Source organism: Gorilla gorilla, chromosome 21 (genome assembly GCF_029281585.2).
Source record: "Gorilla gorilla gorilla isolate KB3781 chromosome 21, NHGRI_mGorGor1-v2.1_pri, whole genome shotgun sequence".
NCBI classification, from domain to species: Eukaryota; Metazoa; Chordata; class Mammalia; order Primates; family Hominidae; genus Gorilla; species Gorilla gorilla.
Window position 1 is genome coordinate 45,280,035 of NC_073245.2, and position 27,750 is coordinate 45,307,784.

General features: G+C 52.6%; 1 protein-coding gene across 3 annotated transcripts in view; it reads left to right on the plus strand.

Annotated features, from left to right (window-relative positions):
* The first annotated feature begins 4,229 nt into the window (after positions 1 to 4,229).
* Positions 4,230 to 27,750, plus strand: part of LOC101127754 (BPI fold-containing family B member 3) — a 58,103-nt gene continuing 34,582 nt past the window's right edge. The window contains exons 1-17 of one of the 3 annotated variants that reach the window (XM_055373316.2): positions 4,236 to 4,321; positions 4,540 to 4,643; positions 6,100 to 6,225; positions 7,221 to 7,377; positions 10,120 to 10,224; positions 10,633 to 10,773; positions 12,541 to 12,604; positions 14,373 to 14,433; positions 15,215 to 15,306; positions 15,424 to 15,603; positions 17,582 to 17,635; positions 19,561 to 19,731; positions 20,646 to 20,713; positions 22,003 to 22,045; positions 22,832 to 22,895; positions 23,445 to 23,521; positions 24,305 to 24,576. In XM_055373316.2, coding sequence (XP_055229291.1) covers positions 4,275 to 4,321; positions 4,540 to 4,643; positions 6,100 to 6,225; positions 7,221 to 7,377; positions 10,120 to 10,224; positions 10,633 to 10,773; positions 12,541 to 12,604; positions 14,373 to 14,433; positions 15,215 to 15,306; positions 15,424 to 15,603; positions 17,582 to 17,635; positions 19,561 to 19,731; positions 20,646 to 20,713; positions 22,003 to 22,045; positions 22,832 to 22,895; positions 23,445 to 23,521; positions 24,305 to 24,334 — 1,584 coding nt within the window. In that variant the 5' untranslated portion in view covers positions 4,236 to 4,274 and the 3' untranslated portion in view covers positions 24,335 to 24,576. Of the gene's footprint in view, positions 4,322 to 4,539; positions 4,644 to 6,099; positions 6,226 to 7,220; positions 7,378 to 10,119; positions 10,225 to 10,632; positions 10,774 to 12,540; positions 12,605 to 14,372; positions 14,434 to 15,214; positions 15,307 to 15,423; positions 15,604 to 17,581; positions 17,636 to 19,560; positions 19,732 to 20,645; positions 20,714 to 22,002; positions 22,046 to 22,831; positions 22,896 to 23,444; positions 23,522 to 24,304; positions 24,577 to 27,750 lie in introns of those variants that run through there. The other 2 variants (XM_004061995.5, XM_004061996.5) reach the window with 2 other exon arrangements.

The window sequence follows — 27,750 nt, forward strand, 5'->3', positions numbered from 1 at the left end:
TGGCTTCTTGCCAGGCCTTGGGTACTGTGTGGCCTTGAACAAGCCACAACTCCTCTCTCAACCTCAGTTTATTCATCTTTACAGTAAGGAAGGGGTTGGATGCTCTGACCTCTAATCTGATGTCAACAGTCTTTGAGTGGTCAGTTCCTCCAGATTCACCCTGAGCAGAAAACGTGGGCTGGACTGGCAAGGGAGCCCTACTCCATGACCCCACTCCCTGGGGAGGCAGTGATATAGGAGGTCTGCTGGGCACTGCTCACCTCCCAGAATCCTCCAATCCCAGATAAGGAAGTAGAGGCCCAGAAAGATGAAGTGACCTGCCCAAGGGCACGTGGCACACGTGGAGCTGGACTTGAACCCTATCTTCCTGAGTTCAATTCTCTTCCTTGCTCCTTCTCACCACACTCAGCAGTGGAATGCAGTGTTCTCCTTTCAAGAAAGTGAGGCTCAAGGCTACAGAGTCAGAAAAGAGCAGAGGGAGGTCTTCGATTCTGGGCCCACAGCTATTGACCCCCCGGGACCTGCCAGACAGCCTCACCCTGGGAAAATGAAGCCACACAATGTTCCCCACACCTGTGTTCATACCAGTACCCACCTACCTTGCCTTCTCCCTTCTCAGCCCACTCTCAGCTCGAGTAGCATGCGGAGGCCTCCCAGGGATCTCACCACCATCTGCACCCTTGGCCCCCCTCCCTTGATGCCTTAAAGTTCATTTCTAGGATAGCTGTCCTCACGGCATACCAATTAGGTGAGGAGGGCCACCTTTAATATGAGCCCATTTTGCAGATGAGAGAACTGTGGCTCTGTGAGTTAAGTCACTCAATTGTGAGTGACAGAGCCAGAATTTGGACCCAGAAATTTTGGCTCCAGAGCCTTTACTCTAGGAACTAATGCCCAGGGGTATTTCTCCTCATCAAGTCCCTCCCCTGCTCTGATCCCTTCCTTGGCTTCCCATCACCCTCACCAGGGATATCAAAAGGGCTGCACATCATATTGCCTTGGGGGCTTGTTAAACGTCCCCCTAGGTGCTTGTCAGTGGAATCAGGGTTGCCAAAGGTGAGGCCAAGAGATATGTATTTTAATGAATCCCTTCCCGTGGGCAGGCCCAATCCCTGACCTGGCTTTGGTGCATGAGGGGATATGGGGACGCCTGGGGAGCTTATGGGTGTGTCAGAGTCCCCTGTGGGGTGGGGATCAGGAAGGAGGAGGAGAGACGAGGCAGGCCAGAAACAACTAGGTAGCATTTTCCTCTCTTCCAAGAGGCTAGGCTGGGCAGTGGTTAAGACAATGAGTGTTAGACGGTCTGGCTGGACTCCTGTGTGACATCCGACAAGCTGCTTACCCTTGCTGAGCCTTGGCTTCTTGAGTGTAAGAAGAGGAAATAATAACAGCACTGATCTCACTGGGTCTTTGTGGTGACTAGATGTGCTCATATACAGCAGGTGCCTTGTACACGGTATGTGCTGAATAAATACTAGTGTTAGTTTTCTTTCCTCTTCCTTCAAACAAATGCCTTAAAAACACTGGGGATACCCAGCACAGATGAGGCTATGGAGCAGCAGCATTGACCACGTGCAATGGCATAATGCTCAGGGGAACCATAGCCATAGAGAGTATGGCTAAACATGCGCATGCATGCTGTGCTCCAGCAATTCAGCTCCTTGTTATTTACCCAAAAGAAATGAAGAATAAAAACATAGGCCCAAGCTGGGTGGTGGCTCATGCCTGTATTCCCAGCACTTTGGGAGGCTGAGGTGGGAGGATCACTTGAGGTCACGAGTTTGAGACCAGCCTGGCCAACATAGTGAAACTCCGTCTCTATGAAAAATACAAAAATTAGTCAGGTGTGGTGGCAGGTGCCTGTAATCCGAGCTACTCAGGGGGCTCAGTCAGGACAATTGCTTGGGCACAGGAGGCAGAGGTTGCAGTGAGCTGAGATCACACCACTGCACTCCAGCCTGGGTGACAGAGCAAGACTCTGTCTCAAAGAAAAAAAAAATGTCCACAAACAAGAGTGTTCATAGCAGCTTCGTTCATAATAGCCAACACCTGGAAAGCCCAGGCACCTCTGGACAGGAAAATGGATAAGCAAACTGTGGGGATTCACATAATTGAGTAGTACACAGCAAAGAAGACCCAGTCACTGCCTCACACAATGGGAGCAAGGAAGCCACGCACATAAAGCACACAGCAGTTGCACTTAGTGACCCCCAGGAGCACGCTGGACTCAGCACTGAGTTAGCGGTCAGGAGAGTGGTCATCACCAGGAGGGCAGTGACTTGGAGGGGACACAAAGACGGCTTTGAGAGGGCTCCATTTGTAAAAATTCATCACACTGTATACTTGTGATCTGTGCCCCTTTTTGTGTACATGGTTTAGATTTTAGTAAAAAGTTTATCTTTTAAAAAAGTGTGGTATGGTTGAGTAACCTGGTCCAGGGCCTAAAGTCATCAGAATGAACATTGTAGGGTGAGGGCTTTAGAGATGATTGAGGTAAACAAGGCAAATGCCATCCTTCTTCCCCATCTTAGCAGGCAGAGGTTCAGGGCCCCACGCAGGAGACAGACCCACAGACTCACAGAGCCACAGACAGAGTGACAGCTTGGCATGTCACAGATTCTGAGAGAGGAAATCCCAGGGGACTGTGGGAGCTTAGAGGTGATACCTCATGCAGCTTGGGGCTCATGAAGGCTTCCTGGAGGAAGGGATGCCTGAGCTGGTGCCTTCAGAGGAATTGCCAATGAAAGCCAAAGTCTGTAAATCCATACTGTAGCTTCCAGGGCTTCATCACACATTGTTTACCACCTATCTCTCACTCCCCTCCAATCACATGGCCCCCCTGCTGTTCCTGGAACACCACCCTAGGCCTTTGTGTGGGGGTCCCTCTGGTCAGCAGGCTCTTCCCAGACAGCCATCTGACTCCTTCCCTTTTCTCCTTCTGGTCAAAAGTCACCCCTGCTTCAATATGAGGCCTTCCCTAACCACGCTATTGAAAATGGCACCCACTCCCCACACTCCTGAGCCCCTTCCCTGCTTTATTTTTGTCGTTAGCTTCTGACTTACTGTATTTTTTTTGAGATGGAGTCTCACTCTGTCGCCCAGGCTGGAGTGCAGTGAGGCAATTTTGGCTCGTTGCAACCTTCATCTCCCAGGTTCAAGTGATTTTCCTGCCTCAGCTTCCCAAGTAGCTGGGATTACAAGCGTGCGCCACCAAGCCTGGCTAATTTGTGTGTGTGTATATATATATATATACATATATATATAATTTTTTTTTTATTTTTTTTGAGACAGAGTCCCTCACTGTCACCCAGGCCGGAGTGTGATCTCAGCTCACTGCAAGCTCCGCCTCCTGGGTTCACGCCATTCTCCTCTCTCAGCCTCCCAAATAGCTGGGACTACAGGCACCTGCCACCATGCCCAGCTAATTTTTTTATTTTTAGTAGAGACGGAGTTTCACCATGTTGGTCAGGTTGGTCTTGAACTCCTGACCTTGTGATCTGCCTGCCTCGGCCTCCCAAAGTGCTGGGATTACAGGCGTGAGCCGCCGCGCCCAGCCCCAACTTACTGTATTATGTGCTTATTTGTCCCTTTCAGAGCTGTGCTTTCCAATATGACAGCCAATAGCCACACAAGGCGATTGCCTGAAGTGCGACAAGTCCAAATCTTGGTGTGCTGTAAGCAGATTTTGAAAACTTAGTATGAGAAAAAGAAAGTAAAGTACCCCATTCATAATTTTCTGTTGGTTATATGTTAAATGAGAATATTTTGGATTTGGTGGGGGTAAATAAACTAGACTATTATAATTAATTTCACCTGTTTCTTTTTACCTTTCAAAAAATGTGGCTACTAGAAAGTTTTAAATTGCATTGCATTTCCACTAGTCGGCTCCTTCAGGGCGGGGGAGTTTGTCTCTTTTATTTACAGCGATTTCCCCAGCATCTAGCAGACAGTGGGTGCCTCACAAATGCCTGCAGTGGAGTGAATGAATGGATGCATTTCTCGTCGCTGTCATCTGGACCAGCCTCGGAAAGGGGACAAAGCTCTGGAACTCTGGGGATACTGAGCCTTGGGAGGTGGGAGTGGAGTTGATGCCCCTCCCCCAAGTGTGCCCAGAGTCCCTGTCTCCAGGCCCATGGCCCTCTCCATGTGAGGCCTGGTGTGGGGGCGGTGTGGCGGAGGGTAGAAGACGCCGCAGCTTTAAGTCCCTTCTTTCCTTCCGTAGGCCTTCGCTGGGGAAGGGGCGGGGTAGGCAGGGTAGATTCTGTGCCATTGGAATGGCTCTTGGGGAGCCTTGGAGGGAGCCCAATAGGTGGCTGAATGGGTAGGTGGCAGGGCCCCACACCTCACCCCTGGCTCTGAGGGAGGTGGCTGCCTGTGCAGCCCCCACGCCTTCACTCCCACTCCTGGGCACCCACCCCAGTCCCCTTACTCGCCTCCAAGGAGGAAGGCTTAGCCCAGGCCCTCGGGGAAAACCGCAATTTGCTTCTGACATGACATATTGACGGGTTTCTGGCGGCCGTGGCCCCTTTGTGTCCTCAGAGCCGCTTGGGCATATAAGGGCCACCCCTCAGCTCGGGTGGGTGGAGGAACCGACAGGAGGCCGGGAGCCCCCACCTACCCCTTGTGGAGCTGCAGGAGCAAGGGTAAGACAGCCTGAGGCAGCCCTGCTCTTGTCCTGACGCCCAGCCGTTGACCCCACTGCCTTCTGCCCTCCCATATGAATGATGGACACGGAAAGAACTCACCCTAGGAGGAGACTGGGCGTACCAAGAGGGTGGATGAAGAGAAAAACCATGTTACAGATCTGAGGCCCAGAGAGAGGCAAAGACTTGTATATATTCACAGCCGGAGGGGTGGGCAGGGGATCCCTGTCCATAGGATGATCCTATGGAGAGAGTTCCAGGAGTGCCCATTTTTCTCCTGGCCAGTGACATGCTGCTGAATTTCTATCCCCTGCCCCCTCAGCAGGGACCCCTTCTGATGCACAACCACGCACTGAGGCCTTAGACATGGTCCCTGCCTTCATGGAGTTTACAGGGAAGAGAAATAAGGACACAAACAGATGCATAATTGCAAACGGAGATCAGCACCTTAAAGTAAATATTCTGGGTGATGTTTAGTGACAGACGGATTTCTTTAGACAAAGTGAAGGACGGAGGCCTCTCCAGGGAGGCAATGTTTATCCGGAATCTCAATGATAAGGAGTCAGCCATGCAAAGAAGCAGGGAGGAGCCTTCCTAACAAGGAACCGCATGTGCAAAGGCCCTGGGGTGGGAAGGGGCCTGGCATGTTTAAGCTCAAGGAGGTCAAAGAGGCAGGCAGGGATTTTGTGGGTAATGGCAAGAAGCCTGGGTTTCAACCCAGGGCAGCGGGGAGCCACTGAAGGGTTTAAGCAGGAGTGATGGGTGGGCATGGATGGATATGTGATCGGGTGGGCAAATACGGAACTGCTTAAAGAAAAATCCCACTCTCTGAACTTAGCAGATTGGCCATGCCCCCACCTGCCACCCCATTCCCTTTTTCAACAAGATTTGGGGTGGAGGCGGGGGAAGGAGAAAGATAAGACATGTTAAGTCTAAGTGTTGGGTGTCCCCAGTCAGCTAGACCTTCTGAAACAGCCTCATGAGCCAGTGGGAAGCAGCTGCTGGAAACAAAGCTCTCATCCTGCTGTCCTGGAGGGGGAAGCCCCTCTGTCTGCAGCTGTCACTCCAGACACCCGGCCAGGCTCACTGGGCCTCTGAGGATGAAGATTTTTATGTCAGATGGACTCAGGCTTGAATTCTGACTGTCTCTGATTAGTTCTGTGGCCTTGGTCTAGTCCCCTACCCCTTTCGGTCTCAGTTTTCCCGGCTGAGAAATGGAACCCAATGAGGGAGAGGCTTGGAAAGTGCCATGGAGACTTGAGTGCATTGGCAGCTGCACCGTGCCACCTGCGTGTTAGCTCTGCTTACACTTGGGAGGAGAAGGCTTTCCTGGGAGTGAAGCTCAATTTGGGCTGTGCCAGGTGGGCAGGAAGGGGGAAGGCTGATAATAGGAACAGAGAGGGGAAAGGCTTGAGCAGGAGAAGGGTCTCAGAGTTCCTCCTTCTGCTCCTTATAGGCATGCAGCCAGCCATGCTGGCCCTGTGGTCCCTGCTTCTGCTCTGGGGCCTGGCGACTCCATGCCAGGGGCTGCTAGAGACGGTGGGCACGCTCGCTCGGATTGACAAGGATGAACTCGGCAAAGGTGAGCCCCAGGTGGGCAGTCTGTGAGGGGGCTGCTGCAATGTCAACGACTCAATCTATATGCTTAGAGCATCTGCTTTAAGAGCAGATAAGAGCAGGTTGTGATTCTCAGCTGCTTAGAGAGCACATTCTCCTGGGAGTAGCCGTGCAGGAGTGAAAGTTTCCCTTGCAGGCTTGAATGGGCGATGAATTCCCTCTTACGGGAGGTGGACTGGGTGATATGGGCTGAGGCTGTTTGGGGACTGTGTGTGGCTCAGGGACAGGGACAGAGTGAGGTTGAAGAGGTCGAGAGGAGGGTGCTAGCTGGGCCACTGTCTCTGCCTCACATTACTAGGGTAGGGGAACTGTACTTGGCATTTGGTACTACAGAGCCCAGTGGCCCGTGGTGACAGTCTCAGGGATAGAGTAGATTGGTCATGAGCAGGAAATGCTTCAGAGAGGCCCCCTGGCCTGCCTCTACTTCTACAGGGCCATTCCTCCATCCTGCCCTTCCCACAGTCTGCACAGAGTCAGGCCTGGAGTGCCCAGGAGAGAAGCAGAGACCATCTCCTCCAACTTGATTGAGCCCTGGTGGCTACAAGCTCCCCCTTCTTTGCCCTCCCTTTCAGTGCTGTAGGGCAGTCCAGGATCAGGAGCCAAGTTACACTACTGACCCCAACCCAATTTGCTGTGTGACTTTGGACACGTCTCTGCCCCTCTCTGAGCCTCAGTTTTCCCACTGGTAAAATGAAGGGATTGTTATGAGATTTGCTCATTCATTCTCCAAACACTTACTGGGTACCTCCCACATGCCAGGCAGGGAGGGTGGCCACAGGCCCTGCGGTGGGAGTAAGAGGCTGTTATGGCTTAGTGGGTTCCACCATTTGAGTGTAACCTCTGGGTTAATTCCATTTTTAAAAAGAAGCCTACTCAATCTCAGAGGAAGGAGGCAGCTGCCATGGTCCTGGGGGTGAGGTTGGAGTTTCTAGTACCTTCCTACCTCCACTCTCTCTGCAGCCATCCAGAACTCACTGGTTGGGGAGCCCATTCTGCAGAATGTGCTGGGATCGGTCACAGCTGTGAACCGAGGCCTCTTGGGCTCAGGAGGGCTGCTTGGAGGAGGCGGCTTGCTGGGCCACGGAGGAGTTTTTGGCGTTGTCGAGGAGCTCTCTGGGTGAGTCCCACCTGCCGCATGCCCTGCAGGAAGACTTGGCTTTGCTTCCAGGAATTGAGGAGAGATTGTCTCTTTTTAATTTGTCCAATAGGCAGTGAAGGTTGTGTGGGAGGGTTGTGATCCGGGTCTAAAAATGAGGACTCTACTGCATGCCTGGCAGGGCAAGAACAGCAGAATGCCACTGTGGTTGAGGGTTCCAGCTCTGGGGTCAACACTAGTTACTCACTGTTTGACCTTGGGGAAGTTGCTTAGTCTCTCTGGGCTAATCTAGCTATCAGCATGGTTCCCTTTTTCACCTCCTCCAGGTGTCCGCTCAAAAGAGGTGTGCACTGATTAGCCCTTTCTTATCCCCACCATACATTTTACAGGTTTATTTTATGTCTCCTTTGCTAGATTATAAACCCCAGGAGGGGTAGGATTTTTGTCTGGCTTGTTCACTGTTGTGTCCCCGGGATCATAAATAGGGACACAGTGTATGCTCAAAAAGCTTTTTTTTCCCTTTTTTTTTGAAACACAGTCTTGCTTTGTTGCCCAGGCTGGAGTGCAGTGGTATGATCTCGGCTCACTGCAACCTCCGCTTCCCAGGTTCAAGCGATTCTCCTGCCTCAGCCTCCCGAGTACCTGGGATTACAGGCGCCCACCACCACGACGGGCTAATTTTTGTAGTTTTAGTAGAGAAGAAGTTACACCATGTTGGTCAGGGTGGTCTTGAACTCCTGATCTCAGATCTGCCTGCCTCGGTCTCCCAAAGTGCTGGGATTACAGGGGTGAGCTGGGGTCTGAATGTTTGTCCCTCACATAGGATTCCAGAACACTGCTAAGATAGTCTGAATGTTTGTCCCTCACATAGGATTCCAGAAGACTGCTACGATTGTCTGAATGTTGGCCCCTCACACAGGATTCCAGAACACTGTTACCAGGTTCTGAATGTTTGTCCCTCAGATAGGATTCCAGAACACTCCTGCTGTGGTCTGAATGTTTGTCCCTCACATAGGATTCCAGAACACCACTACTAGGGTGTGAGTGTTTGTCCCTCACACAGGACCAAAGAACACTGCAGTTAGGGTCTGAAAGTTTGTTGCTCATATAGGATTCCAGAACACTCCTGCTGTGGTCTCAATGTTTTCCTAAACATAGGATTCCAGAACACAGCTTTTTTTTTTCATTCAAAAAAAAAAAGTATTTTTGAATGAATGAATGAAGAGCATCACATTATAGCTAATATGCACTAACTCAATGAGCACCTATTCAGGGTTTTCTGTGTGTCTAGCACTGTGCATTGTAAATGAATTATCTCACTGAGCCCAGAGGTAGGACTATTATGAACTGCATTTAACAGGTGAGGAGATAGAGGCTCCTGGCAGTGAAGTGACCTGCCCAAGCTCACCCAGCTAGGGCAGGAGAGGGGAATGTGTCTGTGTGTTTCATCACAGCCCATACTGCCTGGTCAAGTCCAGTGGAAACCAGTCTGTGGCTGGTGGGTGAATTAGGGGAAGGTCAAACAACAGGGCCCAGGCAAGGCTGAAGCCCAGTGTATGGAGAAGAGTCACTGGACAGGAGGCAATGGGGTACTGGGAGCGGAAAGAAGGGCTGATGGGTGTTCACTTCCCTAAATGGAACATAATATCCGGAAAGCAGGCTGGTAAATGCTGATGTTGCTCGAGGTTCGCTGTGTGTCATTCTGTGGTAGGTGTTGTCAATGTCCCTATTTTACAGATGGGGAAACTGAGGCACAGCAGCACTGTGACTAGCCCAAGCCTATCCAGGCAGTTAGTGGCAGAGCTGGAGTTTGAACCATCTGCCTTTTACTGGCTGCAGTATTAGCAGCTACTCATGGGGTGGTTGCCAGGACAGTGAGTTAATCTGTGCCAAGCAGCTGAAATAGAGCCGGGCGGAGAGTAAGTGTTGGATAGATATTATTATTATTATTAATACAATATTTACTCTCCCTCCCCATGAAATCCGCTTTCTCGGTGAGGCTGGAGTCTCAGACGTGAGCTTGGCATTGTTCGTGCCTTGAAGAGCTCCTCATAGGTGGTGGAGTCTGACAGCGAAGATCCCATGGGCTCAGGGCAGTGATGGAGGCAGCCCAGGCAGGGTGGGACAGGCGCTCAGAGGGCATCTGCCCGAGGCAGAAAACCAGGATGGAAGTCTTCCTAGAGGAGTGCACGTGAACTGGGAGGAGTCAGCAAGCTGAAGAGGGATGCAGAATGGAAGAAGGGTCAAGGGAAGGGTGTTCCAGACAGAGGAAATGGCCTGGGCAAAGACCCAGAGGATAGAGAGTAATGACTTGTGAGGAGTCGTGTTTGAGAACCCACTTGGGTTGCATTTGTGTGAGTGTGCAGGGGTATAGCAGGGCGCAATGTCAAGGCCAGAAACCAAACCAGGGCTGAGACTGTGGGGATGGAGTGGGGAAAAACTTTAATTCCTTGAGCCTCTAGCGGTGATGATGATAGGACATTTGTTGAGCACACACCGTACCAGGTTCTGCACTCGAATTATCTCACTTGTCTTTGCAACACTCCTGTGAGGTAGGAACTAGTATTGCCCCACTTTACAGATAAGGAAACTGAGGCCCAGAGAGATGAAGTGATGGGCCAAGGGCTCGCAGCTGGCTCTGTGGGTTTGAGGTGAGATAGGGGACATCACCAAGAGCCACTCTGGGCGCCGCCTGGGCTGGGATGGTGGAGGCACTGGGGGTTGTCTGGGAGTGAGCAACCCTCTCCCTGACTCCCATCCTAGTCTGAAGATTGAGGAGCTCACGCTGCCGAAGGTGTCGCTGAAGCTGCTGCCAGGATTTGGGGTGCAGCTGAGCCTGCACACCAAAGTGGGCATGCGTTGCTCTGGGTGAGTGTGTCCTGAGGACCTCTACCCTCCTGCTTCCTATCCCACCCCCTGACCTGTTGGAGACTCCTACTCTGCTGTCCCCCCACTCCCACCCCTCTGTATCCCCCATTTCCTTTCACCCTATTTCCTCCCCAAGGGACTCCCAATCCTACTGTTTCCCCCCTGGATCCTATGCCATTGTCCTTCCCCGGGGACTTCCATTTCGCTCTTCCTCCAGACCCGGACCCCACTGCTCAGGCTCACCTGAGAGGGTCGGGGAAGAGGGTGCAGGGAAGTGCAAAATGGGGCAGGGAGGCAGAGGCTGAGAAGGGGGCACAGAGCCTAGGCCACTCGCAGGGCCACCCTGGTGGGCGGGGCCAAGGGTGGGGGCTGGCTGCCTGGCCACGCCCCCAGTGTCCTTTCTTGCAGCCCCCTTGGGGGCCTTCTGCAGCTGGCTGCGGAGGTGAACGTGACATCGCGGGTGGCGCTGGGCGTGAGCTCAAGGGGCACACCCATCCTTATCCTTAAGCGCTGCAACACGCTCCTGGGCCACATCAGCCTGTTCTCAGGGTGAGTCTGCAGGTTCCAGCCTGCAACCCTGACCCGCTCAGGATCATCTCGCACCCATCTGGGCATCTCCCAGGTCTCCCTGGAGCTGCCAGCTGTGTGGGCCTGAACTCGTCCTACCCCCACTTGTCCCGCCGGTTTCAACCCACTGCCCAGACCGACAGATTGAGTCCCACCACTGACAGGGACTCCGGCTTAATCCATAGCTTGGGCCACCCACTCCTGGGCAATTCCCCTAGTCTGGTTCATGGGATCCTGCCATCCCCTCTCCCCCAGAGCGGGCCCAGGGTCAGCTGGGATCCCTCCATTTGCAGGATTTCAGCCCCTGCTCTCAGCACATGAGACCCAACTCTGCCTCTGACTTGCTGTGTAACCTCAGGGAGACCCACTCCCATCTCCCCATTCTGGGCCCCCATGTCCCCATCTGTATATGTGGAGCTGGATTTGATGATTTGGAAGGGGCTGTGACTTCAGTCTCTTCCCAGGGTCTGTCCAGGTGGCCCTCCCTACACCTTGTTGAATCATCACTTTTTTCGTTTTCTTTTTCTTTTTTTTTCTGAGGCAGAGTCTCACTCTGTCACCTGGGCTGGAGTGCAGTGGTGCCATCTCGGCTCACTGCAACCTCTGCCTCCCGGGTTCATGCAATTCTTCTGCCTCAGCCTCCCAAGTAGCTGGGATTACGGGCGCCCACCACCATGCTAATTTTTGTATTTTTAACAGAGACGGGGTTTCACCATGTTGGCCAGGCTGGTCTCGAACTCCTGACCTCAAGTGATCTGCCCTCCTTGGCCTCACAAAGTGCTGGGATTACAGGTGTGAGCCACCGTGCCTGACCTCTCAATCATCACTTTCATGGGACCGTGGAGGCCCAGAGGTCTCCTTGCCTAGGGTCTCACGCACAGATCTGGCAGGGATGGAGAGGGGCTGCGCTCTGGCTGGGTCCAAGGCTTCTGCCAGCACTCTGAGCCAGCCCACAGCTGCCTCCCACTTGTGTCTCCCCGTTCTGTGTCCATCTTCCAGGCCCAATCCCGGCCCCTGCTCCATCTTTGTTGGGTAACTCTGAGCAGTGGGGGATCATCAGGCAGTTCTGTGTTAGCTCCCAGGAACAGGATAACTGGGTTGCTCCTGTCTCCATGAGGGCCCTAAGAAAGGGATTCCAGGCAAGGGCTTTGGGCTCCTTAAATTCCAGTGGTTCCGTCCTGCTCCTCTGGGATGGAGGGGCCTTGGGGAGGAGTGGAGCCCAGGATGGTGTTGGTGTCCTGTGTTTGGGGCTCTGTGGTTGCCATCCTGCACCCCCATGGTCTCCAAACAGACCTGAGCCTGTCTACATGCACTTATCCTCAGGCCGTCATTCATTCATTCATTCATTCATTCATCTAACAAATACTTGTTGAACCCCCACTCTGGGGGCTCAATAACAACCATTGTCCTAGGCCTAAATGACTCTTGTCTGCAACTGTTAGAGGGACAAAGGAGACAGACATTTGTCAAGCACAGATTTTACACCAGCCACATACACACTCCCATGTAACCCGGGCAGCAGCAGCTCTCTAAGGTGGGCATTGTACAGTTGGGGAAAATGAAGCCATCCCCTGGGTCCCCTCGGGAGGAGGAGCCAGGATTTAACTCAGGTCTCCAAAGCCCCAGTCAACCCCACCCCCAAGAGAAGAGACAGGAGAAATCCAGAGCCCCTAGTGTCCGCCCGACCCTGTCATCTGGGTTGAACTGTCCACCTGGCAGCCGCACCCACACGCGTCTCCCTCTGCTCAGGCTGCTGCCCACACCACTCTTTGGGGTCGTGGAACAGATGATCTTCAAGGTGCTTCCGGGACTGGTGAGTGTGCAGGCCATGTGCCAGCATGCCCTCTCCCAGGACTGGGCTTCTTTCCCCCGCTGGTTTTGGGTGAAGTTCGGCGCCAGGCAGGATTAGGCTGTACTTCCCTTCCACACCCACCTGGTAATCCCATCCTGCTGACCGGCCTTCCTGGCACGCCTGCTAGTCTGGGGGTGGATGACATGATCCTTTCAACCTGGGTCCCCTGCTCCCAAATCGTAGGCTCCTTCTTACCCCCTGCTCTGTTTCTGCCATTTGTAATAGTACCGACTTTATGTTTTTCTTTAAATTAGCGTGAAATGAAAATTGGATCACTTGGTGATTTTAAACTGAGCCCTGTGCTTGGCAATCATGTCTAGAAAAACACATGTACCTTTATTCATACATCACAATTAAACATATTAAGATTAAAGGATGCCTGTCCATGGCCTGCCCCAGAACATCCTGGCTTCCGCACTCAAGAGAGCTGGTCTGGCCCAAACCCCATATCACCGAGGAAGAGGGGAGGGTCACATAGACAGCAAAGGGCAGTCAGGCCTCCTGACCCCACGGCCTAGCTGGCTCTCCCTGTGCATTCTTGCGAACGCTGCTGGGGGCAGCAGAGGAGTGGGAGCCTAGGGTTGGCAAAACTGTCCTGGGCTTGAGGAAGCCAGTTTGGAAAAGAAGCTTAGCAGGAGGAGGGGCCCCTAAGCAAGACCATGTCAGGCAGGTTTCCACCAGGGCATGAAGGTGCATTTCAACAGCAGCCCCTAACTTAGTCTCTGGGGCAATTGGCCAGCAGCTAGGTTTTGTGTGATACAAAGAGGTTTTGAAAATGAGCATTCATTGCCAACATTCAGCATTGAAGATTTCTCGTAACAGTCCAGATTTCTGGCTTCTGTTGTGCAATCAGCCATCCTGGCTGCCTGATACCTCCCTCCTGTAAGAGGGAAGTACCTCTGGTACCTCCCGTCTGGTGCTCAGAGGGTTTGCTTTCTCCACCCCAAGCAGAGCCCCTCTGGTCTCCTCTCATTTCTGTGACTTGCCTGACCCCAGAAATCCTGGAGTTTGGGGCCCCCACTTGACGTGTGACAGCCCTCTTTTGTCTCTCTGAATACAGCTGTGACCTTGGACAGGCCACCTTCTTCTCTGGCCTCAGCTGGAGGATGAAGGGGCTGGACTGCATCCTCTCTGAGGCTCCCACTCCAGTGGGCTATGGGACTCAGGTTCTGTGATTCCCAGACTTGGATTCTGAAAGTTGAACCACTTGCTCCCTATTCTCCTAGCACAGGGGTTAGGAATGAACACGTGGTGATATGCAGAATGGACACTCCAGATCCAGGCCTGACTCTCTGGGTGGAGGAGAGGAGGTGCCCCTCTGTGGGGTCTTGATCCTAGGCTTCCCAGTGCCCACGTAGAATGGCAGGGGATGGCCTGTGACTTTATGGGGAACCAAAGCCGCTTTTGCCTCCTCAGGTGAAGGCCTTGTCCGCATGCCCAAACCAGCCCCTGAAATGTGTCTCCCATGGTCCCCCAGCCACCTTTAGGGGTTTTCTAATGGGGCTCTTGTAACCAAGGAAGACAGCTTGGGGGCCACCCAACCCTCTGACACCTCAAGCCCCAGCCCCTTCCCTGCCTCCCACCTGTGTGTCTTCTGTCTGTCTCTGCCTTCTGCCTTGCCTTGGTCCCCAGCACCACATAGCAGCAGATAGCAAAGCATTTAAAGAACATGCAGCTGTCCTCGCAGTGAGCTGTTCTTTGCCCTGTAACATGTGTCTCCCTGACACAGCTGTGCCCCGTGGTGGACAGTGTGCTGGGTGTGGTGAATGAGCTCCTGGGGGCTGTGCTGGGTAAGTCAGGGCTCAATGCCCTCCTCTTTGCCCCTTCTACCTGTCTCTGTATGACCCCAATGGGGTAGGGTATGAAGGGGAGCCAGAAGCGGCAGGATCTCGGGGTCCTTTAGTTCCTCCTCACACTGACAGGCTGCCCCTTTGAGGAGCCTCATGGAGGAGGCCTGGGCTGAGGCCACCTAGCAGGGCATGCAGACCCAGAACCATCAGTTCTTTCTATGTTGGGTGCTGCAGACCAGCACTTATTGAGCACCTAGTGTGCGCTTGGCACTGTCAGAAACAGGGGGAAGATATGATGATTACCTGGTCAGACTAGACGACCGAGGCCCAGAGAGCTCAAATAAGGAACCCAAGGCCCCGCAGCCACAGCAGACCCCAGTCTCTCTGTGCCTTATGGAGACACAAGTACCTTCTGTGTTCACAAAATGGGTTTGGGAAAATATAAAAAGGCACAACCAGGAAAAGAATAGAAAACTTGGGGCCGGTATGTCTCTATAGGTGGTGTTATGTAAGAGAGGCAGGGTAGCAGTGTGTTAGTGGCATCAACTCTGGAAAACAGGAATCCTGGTTTTGAACACCGTGACTGTGTGGCCTTGGCCTGGTGACTTCCCCTGTCTGAGCCTCAATTTCCACATCTGTAAAATGGGGATGACAGTAGCAGCCAAGTGAATGCTTAGTAGAGTGCTAGGCATTCAGCAGACACTCAATAAATGGAAATAGGGGCTATTATGATTGGGAACTGGGCTTATAGGGTCGTTCTCGCCCCCACTTTCCCACGCAGGCCTGGTGTCCCTTGGGGCTCTTGGGTCTGTGGAATTCTCTCTGGCCACATTGCCTCTCATCTCCAACCAGTACATAGAACTGGACATCAACGTGAGTAACCAGAGGGGCCTCTCCTCCTGCTGGGGGTGGCTAGATAGGGGATGCCGGATCAAGGCAGGTGGGTGAGCACCTCAAGACCCTCCTCGGCCCTGTTTCCTGCCCCTGCAGCCTATCGTGAAGAGTGTAGCTGGTGACATCATTGACTTCCCCAAGTCCCGTGCCCCAGCCAAGGTGCCCCCCAAGAAGGACCACACATCCCAGGTGATGGTGCCACTGTACCTCTTCAACACCATGTTTGGACTCCTGCAGACCAACGGCGCCCTCGACATGGACATCACCCCTGAGCTGGTGAGTGTGGTGCCCGGGGGATGGGGATGGGGGCTTCTTGCCCTGCTGTGCCTTGGCATTACTAGTGTTGACCTAGGCCCTGATCAGCCTTGCTGAGCCCTCCTCTCTATAATAAAAGGGAGTTGAACAAGTTTAGAGTGTGTACACTGCTGTTCTCCACTCCTGTACTTAGCGGAGACATTGCTAATCGATCGTGGTCCTCTACCTGGTTAAACCTGACTGGGACTTCTGAATCCTTCTCAACTTGGCACTCCAGGAGGTCACTTTCAATTGATCAGGACTGGCATATGGAATGAAGCCCACTTTCCATCCCTGTATCAGATGAGCCTTTCTAGAGTCTAAGCACTAAAGTGTGAACCACTAAAATTTCCACTGCTTTCTCAAGAGCAGATTTGAGTGGGAGAAAAGAAAACTAGGCAGGGTGGCTCATGCCTGTAATCCCAGCACTTTGGGAGGCTGATGTGGGAGGATCTCTTGAGCCCAGGAGACACCCCATCTCTACAAAAAATACAAATATTAGCCAGGCATGGTGGTGCATGCCTGTGGTCCCAGTTACTTGGGAGGCTGAGGTGGAAGGATCACGTGAGCCTGGGAGGTCAAGGCTGAAGTGAGCTGTGATTATGCCACTGCACTCCAGTGTGGGCCACAGAATGAGACCTTGTCTCGGAAAAAGAGAAAGAAGGAAGGAAGGAAGGAGAGAAAGAAAAGAAAAGGAAAGAAAGAGAGAGAAAAGAAGGAAGGAAGGAAGGAAGGAAGGAAGGAAGGAAGGAAGGAAGGAAGAAAACTAGGGTTGGATTGTACCAAGAGTTACCCAAACATTTGTTCTGCAGCTTCTAGTACCTCCCAACTTCCATTCTGTCCATTCTGGCCCCTCTGACATCCTGGAAAGCCCAGACCCCAGAAGCCCCACCCAGAGGCATTTATTTTGGTCTCAGCCTGGGCTCCCCACCTGTAGCTCAGGCCCAAGGAAACAGGGGTTGGTCACTCACTTCTTGCAAATGGAGTCCAGACAGCACTCTGAAGGCCTCTGGGAGGCTGGAACAGGACCCTGAGCTGGGGAGAGGGTGTCTTCCAGCTGGGGGATGGGGGCAGTCATAGCCAGGCAGAGACTCTGCGTGTAAGAACGTGCATGTCTGAGCGGCCTGCGGATGTGGGTGTGTGTATAGGAGCATTGGGTGTTTGCATATGAGCATCGTGGCAAGAGAGAGGAATGTCAGAGGCCTCGTCCTGGTGCTGCTTGTATGCTTATCCTGTGTGAACAGGGCTGTTCTGAGAAGTGGGCATATGTATTTCGGTGGGCGGGGGGTGTCTCAAACATCAGGGCCCCCGGAGGCTGGGCCATCAGTTAGCAGCCTGATGGGACTATAGTGAACTGGAGACCCTGTGCCCCATTTCTCAGGCAGTTGCCACTCAGCTGCCACAAGGGGAGGGGATGCAGGCTCAGTGTGACCAGATTTTCCAACTCTTTAGCCAGAAACTGAAAAATTTACATATGACTTCCTGATTTATAAATACTAGAAATAAATTCATAGTTTTTGAAAATACTATTTGGGTAAAAGGCAAAAAGATCTGGGGTCAGATCCCTGGGCCTTTAGATCCTGAGCCTTGGCAGAGTAAAAGGTTTTGAAGTTAGCCTGCCCAGGTTCAAATCCTGGTGTCACCACTTACCAATTGTGTGACCCTTGGCAACAGCCTCAGTGTCTCCATCTGTTAAATGAGGGCAATGGTAGCACCCACCTCTTTGAGCTGTTGTAAAGGTGAAATGAGCAAAGGCGTGCAGAGCCCCTAGCATCTGCCTGGCATGCAGTAAGTGCTCAGTAATCGCTAGCTGATAGAACAAACTTGAGTGTTTGTAGTGATATATGTATGAAATTGGCAGGGTAGGGGGAAGAGTGGTGAACGAAACTGCTCTGAGTGTGCTGAGGGATTCCTGTTCTGTCTCTGTGCTCACCAACCCTCTCTCCCATTGGGGGTCTAGGTTCCCAGCGATGTCCCACTGACAACTACAGACCTGGCAGCTTTGCTCCCTGAGGTGAGTGACGCTGTCATGGGTTTTGATCATTGTAGCTCTTTCCTGATGACCATGAATGGAGTCCAGAATCTTTCTCAATACAGCTCTCCAGGCAACTGCAATTGAACAGTTGAGTCCAAATTCACACTAAAGTGTGAATGACTAACACGGCATCCTTTCCTGATAGCAGATTTTGCTTAGAGAGTAAAGGATTAGGGCTTGACTGCCTCAGAAATCAACTGGGCATTTATCCTATGGAAATTGTTCTGTAGCACACAAGGACAAAAGTCTTTTCAGGTTACTGAGCTCCCTTCTACCAACTGGCTTACTTCATCCTGACCTTAGTCTTCAATGTCCCCAGAGAAAAGACTAGGGCACTTGTCTTGGAGAGGAAAGAAAAGGGAGAGTATCAGGTAGGTCTCACTAGTGGACATAAGTACATGACTTCCAGGCCAGGCCTCAGCTTTCCCATCCTTCAACTGGGGCTGGACCAGCTGCTTTCCAGCTGTGAGAACTGGAATTCGTACTGAAGTTAAAATGTCTACTACAAGGTCCTTATGTAACAGCAGGTTCTGAAAGAGGTTGGAAACAGGCCTAGGGGGCCTGGGCTCTCACCAGAGAGGATGGAAATGAAAGCTGGGTTTGGGGGCACAGAGGACAAACTCTGTGAGTTCTTGAAGTTGGTGATTCAAAGCAGTCTGGATGAATGAGGTCGGGGCCTCAGCTTTCCAGAGTCCCTTGGCTAAAGGGCATAGGAGCCTCATGGAAGGGATGCGATTGGAGTCAGACATTCAGAAGAACCTCCAGAGAGTAGGAGTGGAGAGGGACATGGGGCAAGTGGAGTTGGCTGGGGCAGGGGTATCCAGAAGCAGCAAGCTGGGCCTGCCCCTCCAGCATGGGGAAGCTGGGCTTGTCTCTGGAGGCTGAATCCTTTGGTCTCCATTTGCTGGCCTCGCAGCTTTAGAGCCCCATGTGGCTTCAGATTCTGTGGCATGTGAGGGTGGACTCAGGTGATTCCTGGTCCTGATGATCCTGGCCCTTGGGGATTCTGGGCTTGAGGAAACCTAGACTCAAATTCCAGCAGGCAAGGGACATACTTATGTGTTCCAAACTTCTGTGGTTCTGTAATTTCCTTAGTCTCATGACATTGCAATTATGAGATTCAGAATTTCCTGATTGTGTGACTCATTTAGGCAGTCAGCGTATATCCGCTGAGCACCTACTGTGTGACAGGCCCTGCAGTGGAACAAGGGCATACCTGCAGCTAGGGCTGTGCAAAGGGCAAAAGGTGAAAGGAGAAAAAAGCTTCTGCACTCAAGGGGTTGCCATTCTGCTGGAGGTGACAGACATTGCACAAATAAACAGAAACAGAGACAGTGTCAGAAGGTGGAAGAGCATGGAGTGGCGAAAGTGGCTTAGGAGTGCTGGCTGGTGCTTTTAGACATGGTGCTTTACAAGGCCTCAGTGAGGAGGTAACATTTGAGTGAAGGAGGTGAGTGAGGGAACTTTGCAGTTCTCTGGGAAGATATTTCCAGGCAGAGGGAGCAGCAAGTGCAAAGGCCCTGGCACCTGCTGGGAGCATCCCTGGCAGCTGGAGGAGCAGCCACGTGGCCAGTGAGTCTGGAGGGAGAACGCAGGGCAGCAGCGGGAGGAGAGCAGGTGAAGTGGAGAGGCGGGCAGGGGATGGAGGACACAGAGCCTATGGCCTCGGGGAGGATTCTGACTCTGCTTGAGACAGGAGGTCTGATTTGGCAGTCCTGCAGGTTGGTGTCTCCACACCTGAGTGTCAGCCTCATGGGGGCTGAGCCCAGGCCTGTGTCTTTCAGGCTGTAACCTCGTTGCCCAGCACGTTGCCCGGTGCCTGGTAGGTGCTTAGTGAGTGTTTGCTGACTGACTGACTGATTGTAGTCCTGGGGCATCTAAGTTATGCCCCTGCATTTCTCCAGGCCCTGGGGAAGCTGCCCCTGCACCAGCAACTCCTACTGTTCCTGCGGGTGAGGGAAGCTCCCACGGTCACACTCCACAACAAGAAGGCCTTGGTCTCCCTCCCAGCCAACATCCATGTGCTGTTCTATGTCCCTAAAGGGACCCCTGAATCCCTCTTCGAGCTGAACTCGGTGAGTGGTTAAGGGGTGGCTGGGGGCCCGGCATTGGGGTTCCAAATGGGGGTGACTATCTCCAGGACTGTGGAGGTACCGTCCCCCTGATTTCAGGGAGGGAGCCCCACATAGTCCAGCATAGGAAGCCCCCCACCCCACAACCACTGTCATCATCTGGGCTGAGACCCAAGCCCCTGCCTCAGTTCCTGCCTGCTCCCTCCTGTCATGTCTGCCTGGGCCTGTTCGGGCTGCCCACACTGCTTCTTGCGGATCTCAGACGTTGCTCCCCATCTCCCCAGCCTCTCTGCCCAGCTATCTCCCTGACGACCCTCCAGCTTCCTCTGACCCTCCCACTCCAGTCAGCTTCCTCCACCCCACCTCTGCACACATCTGGACCGAAGCAGGCCCCTCCCCCAATCCTCCACCTTGGCTCCCCATGGCCAAACACCTGAGCCTGACATTCATTGTCCTCCTGCCCCATCCTTGCCTTGCCCGTCCTTGTCCCCTAAGCCTCAGCTACTCAGGTCTACCAGGTCCTCCCTCCCTGGCTTGTCTGTGCTAGGTCCACCACCTGGAGTACCATTTTCCCCTTCCTTCCACTAACTCCTCATCTTTCAAGATTCAACTGTTACCTCACTGGAAAGGCCTTCGCTCACCGCACAGCAGGCATGCTTGAGGGGCTCTCCAAGCTCCTGCAGCCCCAGAGCTTCCTCTCCTACATTACCAATTGCCCTCAATTTTAATACTGTGGTTCTCTGCTGTTCAAGAAAACAGCAAAACCTTCAAATTACCTTCTCAGGGCTCAGCACAGACCCTGACACACAGCAGGGCCTCAGTAAGGGTTAGTGGACGGAACAGATGGATGGAGGCAGACCCGTCCTCAAGCTCCTTCTGCCGATCGGGGGTGACCTCTGCCTGCTTTGCCCATGCAGGTCATGACTGTGCGTGCCCAGCTGGCTCCCTCGGCTACCAAGCTGCACATCTCCCTGTCCCTGGAACGGTAACTTGGGATCCTGGGGACAGGATCTTGTTCTTGTCTTTAGGAACAAGAATTAGGGGCTGACAGGATCCGCCTCCCGTTTCTTGAGCATCAACGCAATTCCAGGTGTTTTTCCAGCATCCTCCTTGCCTTCAGGACCCGCCAGGGAGGAGACAGTGTTAGTCCATGTTATAGACAAGGAATCGGGGGCTCAGAGCAGCAGGCTCAAGAGTGGGCTTCTTCCACGGCACCCTTTTGCTGCTGAAAACCTGCCTCTGAGAGATAAACCTGCCGCCAGGATGTGGAGTCCAAACTCCTGAGTTATCAACCCCAGAGGCTAACCAAGAGACAACCGGCCTTGAGTGTCAGGAAATGTGTTGTTATTTATGTGGACTTGTTACTTCTCTATTCTCCTCACCCCTGTGGTAACTAGGCGTCCATCAAGATAATCATAATGACCAGAATGATGGTGTTGATGACAGTCCTTCATCTATATACACAGTACTTTACAGTTTGCAAAGCACCATCTACATGCACAGTACTTTACAGTTTGCAAAACACCGTGCTGGCCCAGGCTCACACGGCAGGCCGTCCCTAGAGCAGGTCTGCAGTCTGGGCCTCAGTGCTGTCACCATGGCGGGGCCCCGGCCTGTCTGTCCCTCCCCTGGCAGTAGGGACTTTCCTGGAGATTGCTGAGACCTGACATCCTATGCCACAGGCACCCAGTGCTCCTCTGACTCCGTCTTAGCACCCCCACAGGCTCCTCAGGCCACTGCTGGCACCTGCCTTCCATTGTTGCCCCATTGCCGACTTTGATGGAGGGCCTCGCCTGCTGCCTGGGTGCACCTCCACTTCCTGATGGCAGTTCATGCCTCAGTCTTTTAGGAGGTAGAGATGCATGCCCAGGCTCTGGCCCTGAATCTGCACTTGGGCCAGATATGATCCATCAGTGAGTTGCTGCCTTGAGTGAGCACCTGCTGTATGCAAGGCACTCTGTGTCCAGTGCTCAGTCTGGGGGAGGGTCACTCCTCTGAATGGTTCAGCCACCTGCCCAGGGTCAAATAGCTGGGAGTCAGACAAAGGCGCCAAGGCCAAAGGTGGTGGTCATGATGCCTCAGAAGGGAGGTTAGGTCCCTTTGGGTCCATTTTACAGGTAGGAAAACAGTCTCTGAGTCAAGGCTGGATAGAGGCAGAGTGTTGGGCCGGTAACCCTGTTTCCTGATGCTGAGAGCTATGGTGGGGCAGGCTGGGGGTGGGACAGGGGTGGTTGGGGGTAGCGGGGGCCCCAGCATCTCTCTTCTCTCCACCAGGCTCAGTGTCAAGGTGGCCTCCTCCTTTACCCATGCCTTTGACGTAAGTTCCTGGGAGGGTGAGGGGCTTGGCAGTGATGAGAGTCTTCAGGTGTGGCATGGAAAGGGGGTGGCCATGAGTCATGGGCCATATGGCTGAGCTGACCTCAGGACTGGGCTCCGCCCCAATTAAGCCAGAGTGGGCAAATATCAGGGCGGGTGTGTGTGTGAGAGAGCGGGTGGGTGGGCAGTGGGGAGAGAGAGAGAGAAACAGTGATCATCTTAGGAAAGTGAATGTCATGATCTTCCACGGTCTTGGAACCTCACAAAGTTGTGGACATCTAGAACCTCACAGGGGTCCATCATTCTGGAACTTCTCCCAAGTAATAAATTTCCCAAACTCAGCAAGTTCCATTTCAGAGCTCACAGAGCCCCGAGGTTCCTGCTTCTTACAGAGTTCTGAGGTTCTGGAATCTCACCATGGGCTCAGGTTCTAGAACATTCTCAGAGTCCCTAAACTGACAGGAATCTAAGGTCAGACCCCATAGACTGGAGCTGGGCACATTTCCTTCCCTCTTTCTTAGGCACTGCCCACCTCCAGCCCCAACAGAGTCTTACAGGAAGGCACTTCTTCCAAGCCAGCCTAAATCACAGAATCTCTTTCGGGGTCACTGGTGGACTGCCCAGGCCATCCCCAAGTGCCCTGTGCCTGCCAGGAGCTGTGTCCTCAGGCTTGGGGGAGGCTGAGGCAGCTGGGCCCCTGGGTTTCTCTCCCTGGGAAGGGGATGCTGCTGCCTGTAAAGCCACACCCCAGAGCACCACCCCCACCACCCTTTGTGTTCTGTTGCAGGGATCGCGTTTAGAAGAATGGCTCAGCCATGTGGTCTGGGCAGTGTATGCACCAAAGCTTAACGGTATGGCAGGTTTTGCTCTCTTGGACACATGGAGTGTCTGAATTTGGGATTGTCTAGTCTGTTGCCTCTCTTTATGGTTCTGATGGGGACACTGAGGCCAGAGAGAGAGGTCGATCCTCATTTGCAAGATGCAGAAACTGAGGCACCAACTTTTCCATTTAAATGACATTGATTAGCACCTACATCTTGCCAGCCTATGGACTTCAAGCGCTGATCTGACCTCAGTCCTGCCTTAAGCTCCCACAGTCTAGTAGGAAATAATCATATAAACAAATGATTAGAATATAGATGACCCAGAGTGTGTAAGGGATTGACGAAGCCTTTAGGAGGCTTGACATGGGGGCACCACTGACACAATACAGAATAGGGACATTTTTGTTTGGGTGTAGGAGGATGAGTAGGAGTTTGCCAATAAGAAGCTGATTCTGTGAGAAGAGAACTGGCTGGCTAGTGAAAGTGATGGAATAGGGTCAGCAGGGTCCGAGGGTCCCTAGGGTCCAAGAGCTCCCCACCAATGTACCTTTGTTTTCAATGATTCTCTTTTCACAGTGGCCCTGGATGTTGGAATTCCCCTGCCTAAGGTTCTTAATATCAATTTTTCCAATTCAGTTCTGGAGATCATAGAGGTGAGCCTTCTCTGCAGATATGGCCCAGATGGGCCTTAAGCTTGTCTCTGGAAAGCTCTGCTTGAAACTAATGAGGGGAATGCTTTGCTTCATCCTCTTGTCTGTCCCTGACCCATTTTCTAAATTTCTCAGTGAGTTACAAATTACTTAACTTAGGAATGGCAAATATATGACATGTGTGCTACCACTCCTCCATTTCTTGCCCATGGCAGACATCATCAATCAATCATGGAGTTCTTTCTCATTGGATTCAGAGACATGTCTGGCCTCTAGAATGGAACCTAAGATTCACTCACAGAATCACAGTTCCCCTGGTCCAACAGCAACAAATATATATGCCATCTCTCCCTTATCTTGTGTCTGCAGCAGATATGACCAATGGATCATGACCCTTTTTCTTGTGGAATATTGATATGGCCTCACAATCCTTTTCAAACCAGCCTAACTTTGGGTGGTGGAGTAGCTCTAGGAGGTGGGCAGAGCAGAGAGTTCTGTACCCATTTCTCAGATGAGGACCAAGGTTGAAGTAGGTCAGATTTCTGGCCCAAGTTCACACAGTAAATTAATAGCAGAAATGGCAGTTGAACTTGAGTCTATTAAGTCCTCAAGTCAGAGCCTGTCCCACACTGGATGTCATTTTTTCATCATTCATTTATTCATTTAATGAGTGCCTGCTGTGTTCCAGGTACAGGGCCAATCCCAGGGCAGGGGAGTAAAGATGGCTGCAGGGATGGGGCATTGCAGAGACTCAGGGGTGTAACCACGAGTGGTTGTTCCTTGCAGAATGCTGTTGTGCTGACCGTGGCATCCTGAGGCTGAGACATGGCCACCAGCCTTCCCTGTTGACTACTAGAGACCACCTGTCTACTCTGCCTTAATTTCCCTCCCAGTCTCTAGCTGATGTTGGTGACAGTAAAAATGCCCTCTGGCCCTGAAGCACTACTCCAAGTTTGGGGTGGGAACTGCCTGGCTAATCATAGAACTGCCTCAGAGAGAGCTCTGGGGCCTCAGTAGCAAACCCTGAGCTTTCAATAAATGACTCCTGTATCTCGGTATCTCCTGGCTGGTTTATTCCCCAGTCACATAGGACTTGACTTGGCCTTTGCGTCCAGTGCCCTCGTTAGCTCCAGGTAGGAGCTTCTGGGAGGCGAGGGGACTCAGGGCCTTGTCATTGTAGCTTTGAGTCCCAAACTGACCTTGTTGGCCTGGGCAGCCTCTGTGTCCTGTTCTGCCTTCCTCTCTGTCCCTGCCCCCCTTGCCTCCAGCTCTCTCTCTCTCTCTCTTTCTCTAAATACTTCTACTTTTCACTTTCTTTCTCTGAGTCTGCGTTTTTCTCTGTTTCTGACTTTGGGATGCTTATCAGAAGTGATATCTGAGCTGAATTTTGAAGGGAGAATAGGAGCTTTCCAGGAAGCAAAGGCACTAGCACCCCAGGAAGCAAGGATGAGTGAGACTTGTTCTTGCCCTGTGGTGTGGGGGGTCCCTATTGGCTGCACATCAGACATGGACACAGCTCAGATCAGAGCTGTGCCAAACACTCTTGGTGCAGATGGGGAGACTGAAGCCAGAGCAGGGCTTGGCTGGCCCTGGTCCACACAGCGGCAGAGTTGGGATGAGAGACTAGGGGTCCTGCCTCTAGGTCCTGGGCTTCTCCCCACTGCTTACGATGGGCACCTTTGGTGAAAAATGTCCCCAAGTTGGCACTTACAGATGGCCTGAGTGAAGAAGTGCCAACCAAGTTTTGATAACTGGCTCAGAGGATTTGAGGCTAGGCAATAGGCAGGGGAGACTTGGAGCTCATCTGAAGATTTGTCCACAACTCTTTCATTCGGCCGACCAGCCAGCCAGCCAGCCTCCCATCCATCCATCCATCCATCCATCCATCCATCCATCCATCCATCCCCCCTCCCATCCAGCCTCCCATCCATCCATCCACTCACCCTCCCATTTAGCCTCCTATTCAACCATTCATCCACCCTCCCATCCAACTTTCTACCCATCCATTATTCTATCCACCCACCACCCATTCTCCCATCCATCCATCCATCCATTTATCCATCTATCCATCTATCCATCCGTCCATCCACTCATGCATGCATCCATCCATTCATGCATCCATCCATCCATCCATCCATGCATCCATCCATCTTCCCCCCTTCTTCCTTGCTTCCCTTCCTCCTTCCCTTCCTCTGTCCCACCCTCCCTTCCCTTTTCTCGTCCTTTCTTTTCATTCATCCACCCTACATTTATTGGTGCCTGCTACATGCCAGTGCTGGGTGACATGCTCGGGTTTATCTTCCTGTGTCTGATTTCCAGACACTTCCAGTGCTACTGATTCCCATCATGGTTAAATGAGTGGCTTGAGTTAGCTGTTAGTGTTCAAATCCCTTCCTGGCTTCTGGTGAGCCATGTGGCCTCAGGCAATTCATTTCTTCTCCCTGAGCCTCAGTTTCTTCATCAGTAACTTGAGGATGTTCTATTATGGCTTTGAGGATTAAACCAGCACTCAGGATGGTGACCCATCCGTAAGAAGCCCCCAGTTCCAGTTAGCTCTCGTTACGGTTGCATTATTCTATCTCCTCTCCATGCACAGCCCCAGCTGTCCCTCCTCATCTCTCACAAGGAACACCCTTCCCTGACTCCCACCCTTCTTTCTTTCATCCCATCCCCCTCCTGCCCATCCTTGACCTCCTCTGACCGTCTCTCACTGTCACAGACAGCCCTGCAGTGGCTGGATTCCTGGTGCCAACAGGAAAGCCTCCAAGCTCCAAGGTTTGGCATTTAAGGCTGCCTGTGACCTGGCCTCAGCTGATTCCTCCTGGAGCACGCAGAGGGAGCAGAGCTGTCTCTGTGCCTCGGGCTCCTCGTCTGTGAAGTGGGAATATTATAGTATTTACTCATGGGTCATCTGGGGATGAAACCAGACAATCCTTGTAAAGTTCTGAGAAGAGTGCCTGGCACCTGGAAAACGAGTAACAATGTGCAGCCAGGCCTTTGCACGGCTCTTCCCTCTTCCTGGAACATTCCCTCTCCTCTCCTCCAAGTGTGCCTGGCAAACCCGTGCCATCCTTCATATACAGGACAGCGCCTCCCCATGTGGCAGCAGGGCCCAGTATTGTATGGGCCACACTGGTCACTGCCTCAGTCTCACTCTCCCACTTGCCCAAGAGCTCCTCAAGGTCAGGGACAGTGTCTGCTTCATCATGGTGAGTCCTGCAGCTGCAGAGAGTAGAGGTGAGAGCAGTTAACCTCTGATGAGCGCTTACTGTGTGCTGGACACTACGTCAGATGCTTAGCGTCCCTTAGTGCACTTAACTTCACAGCCCCCAGGATGGGTGGATATTATCATCCTGTTCTACATATAAGGAAACTGAAGCTCAGAGAAATGGAATCAGCCAGCTTCTAAGTGGCAGAAGCAGGATTTGAACCAGATCCCTCTGACTCGAATTCCAAAGTCTGGGCTTTCACTGCTATGCCAGAAAGTTCTTGCTGCATTTATTGCACGCTTACTAAGTGCCAGACACTGTTCTAAGTGCTTTAGGTACGTCATGTCATCAGCTTCTTGAATCAGGCCTGCTTTCTAGGAACTGTCTTCACCTTCATTATATAGTTGAGGAAACCGAGGCATAGAGAAGTTAAGTGGTATGCTTAAGGCCACACAGCTAGGTAGTGACAAGGTTGAGATTTGAACCTAGTACCCACCCCTGCCTCTGGACCCCAGTCTCCGAACTCCGCCCTCAGGGTGAGGAATCAAGCAAGACTGAAGAGAGCCCCTTGCAGCCCTGGAGGGCTGACAGTTCATGGCAGAGGGGCAAGGGCTGAGTGGAGTTTTGGTGGGGGGTCTGATCTGTTTTCTAATCTCAGCAGCCCCAGTGTGACCCCCTCGCCCCTGTGTGGCTGAGTCACCTTGCAGGTGAGTCACCTCCCAGGGAATCTGGATGTCCTTCCAGCCGTCCCCCACTAGGTCCTTCCAGCTCCAGACAAAGGTACCTTTTGGAAGCTAAGCCCAGGTGATCTCCCCGGCGCCAGGGCTGCCCTAATCCTCTCAGGGTGGCCAGGAAGGACCCAGGGGACAGGCTGGCCTGAGGACTGAGAATGGGCACAGAGCCTTGGGTGACTGGCACCGCCTTCATGTGTGCACCGCCCTCTACAGCTTATAGTGTGCATTGGTTCCTGCCCTCTTAGGAGTGGGGAAAGGCACAGTTGCCCTCTTTGCATTGTATTCCATT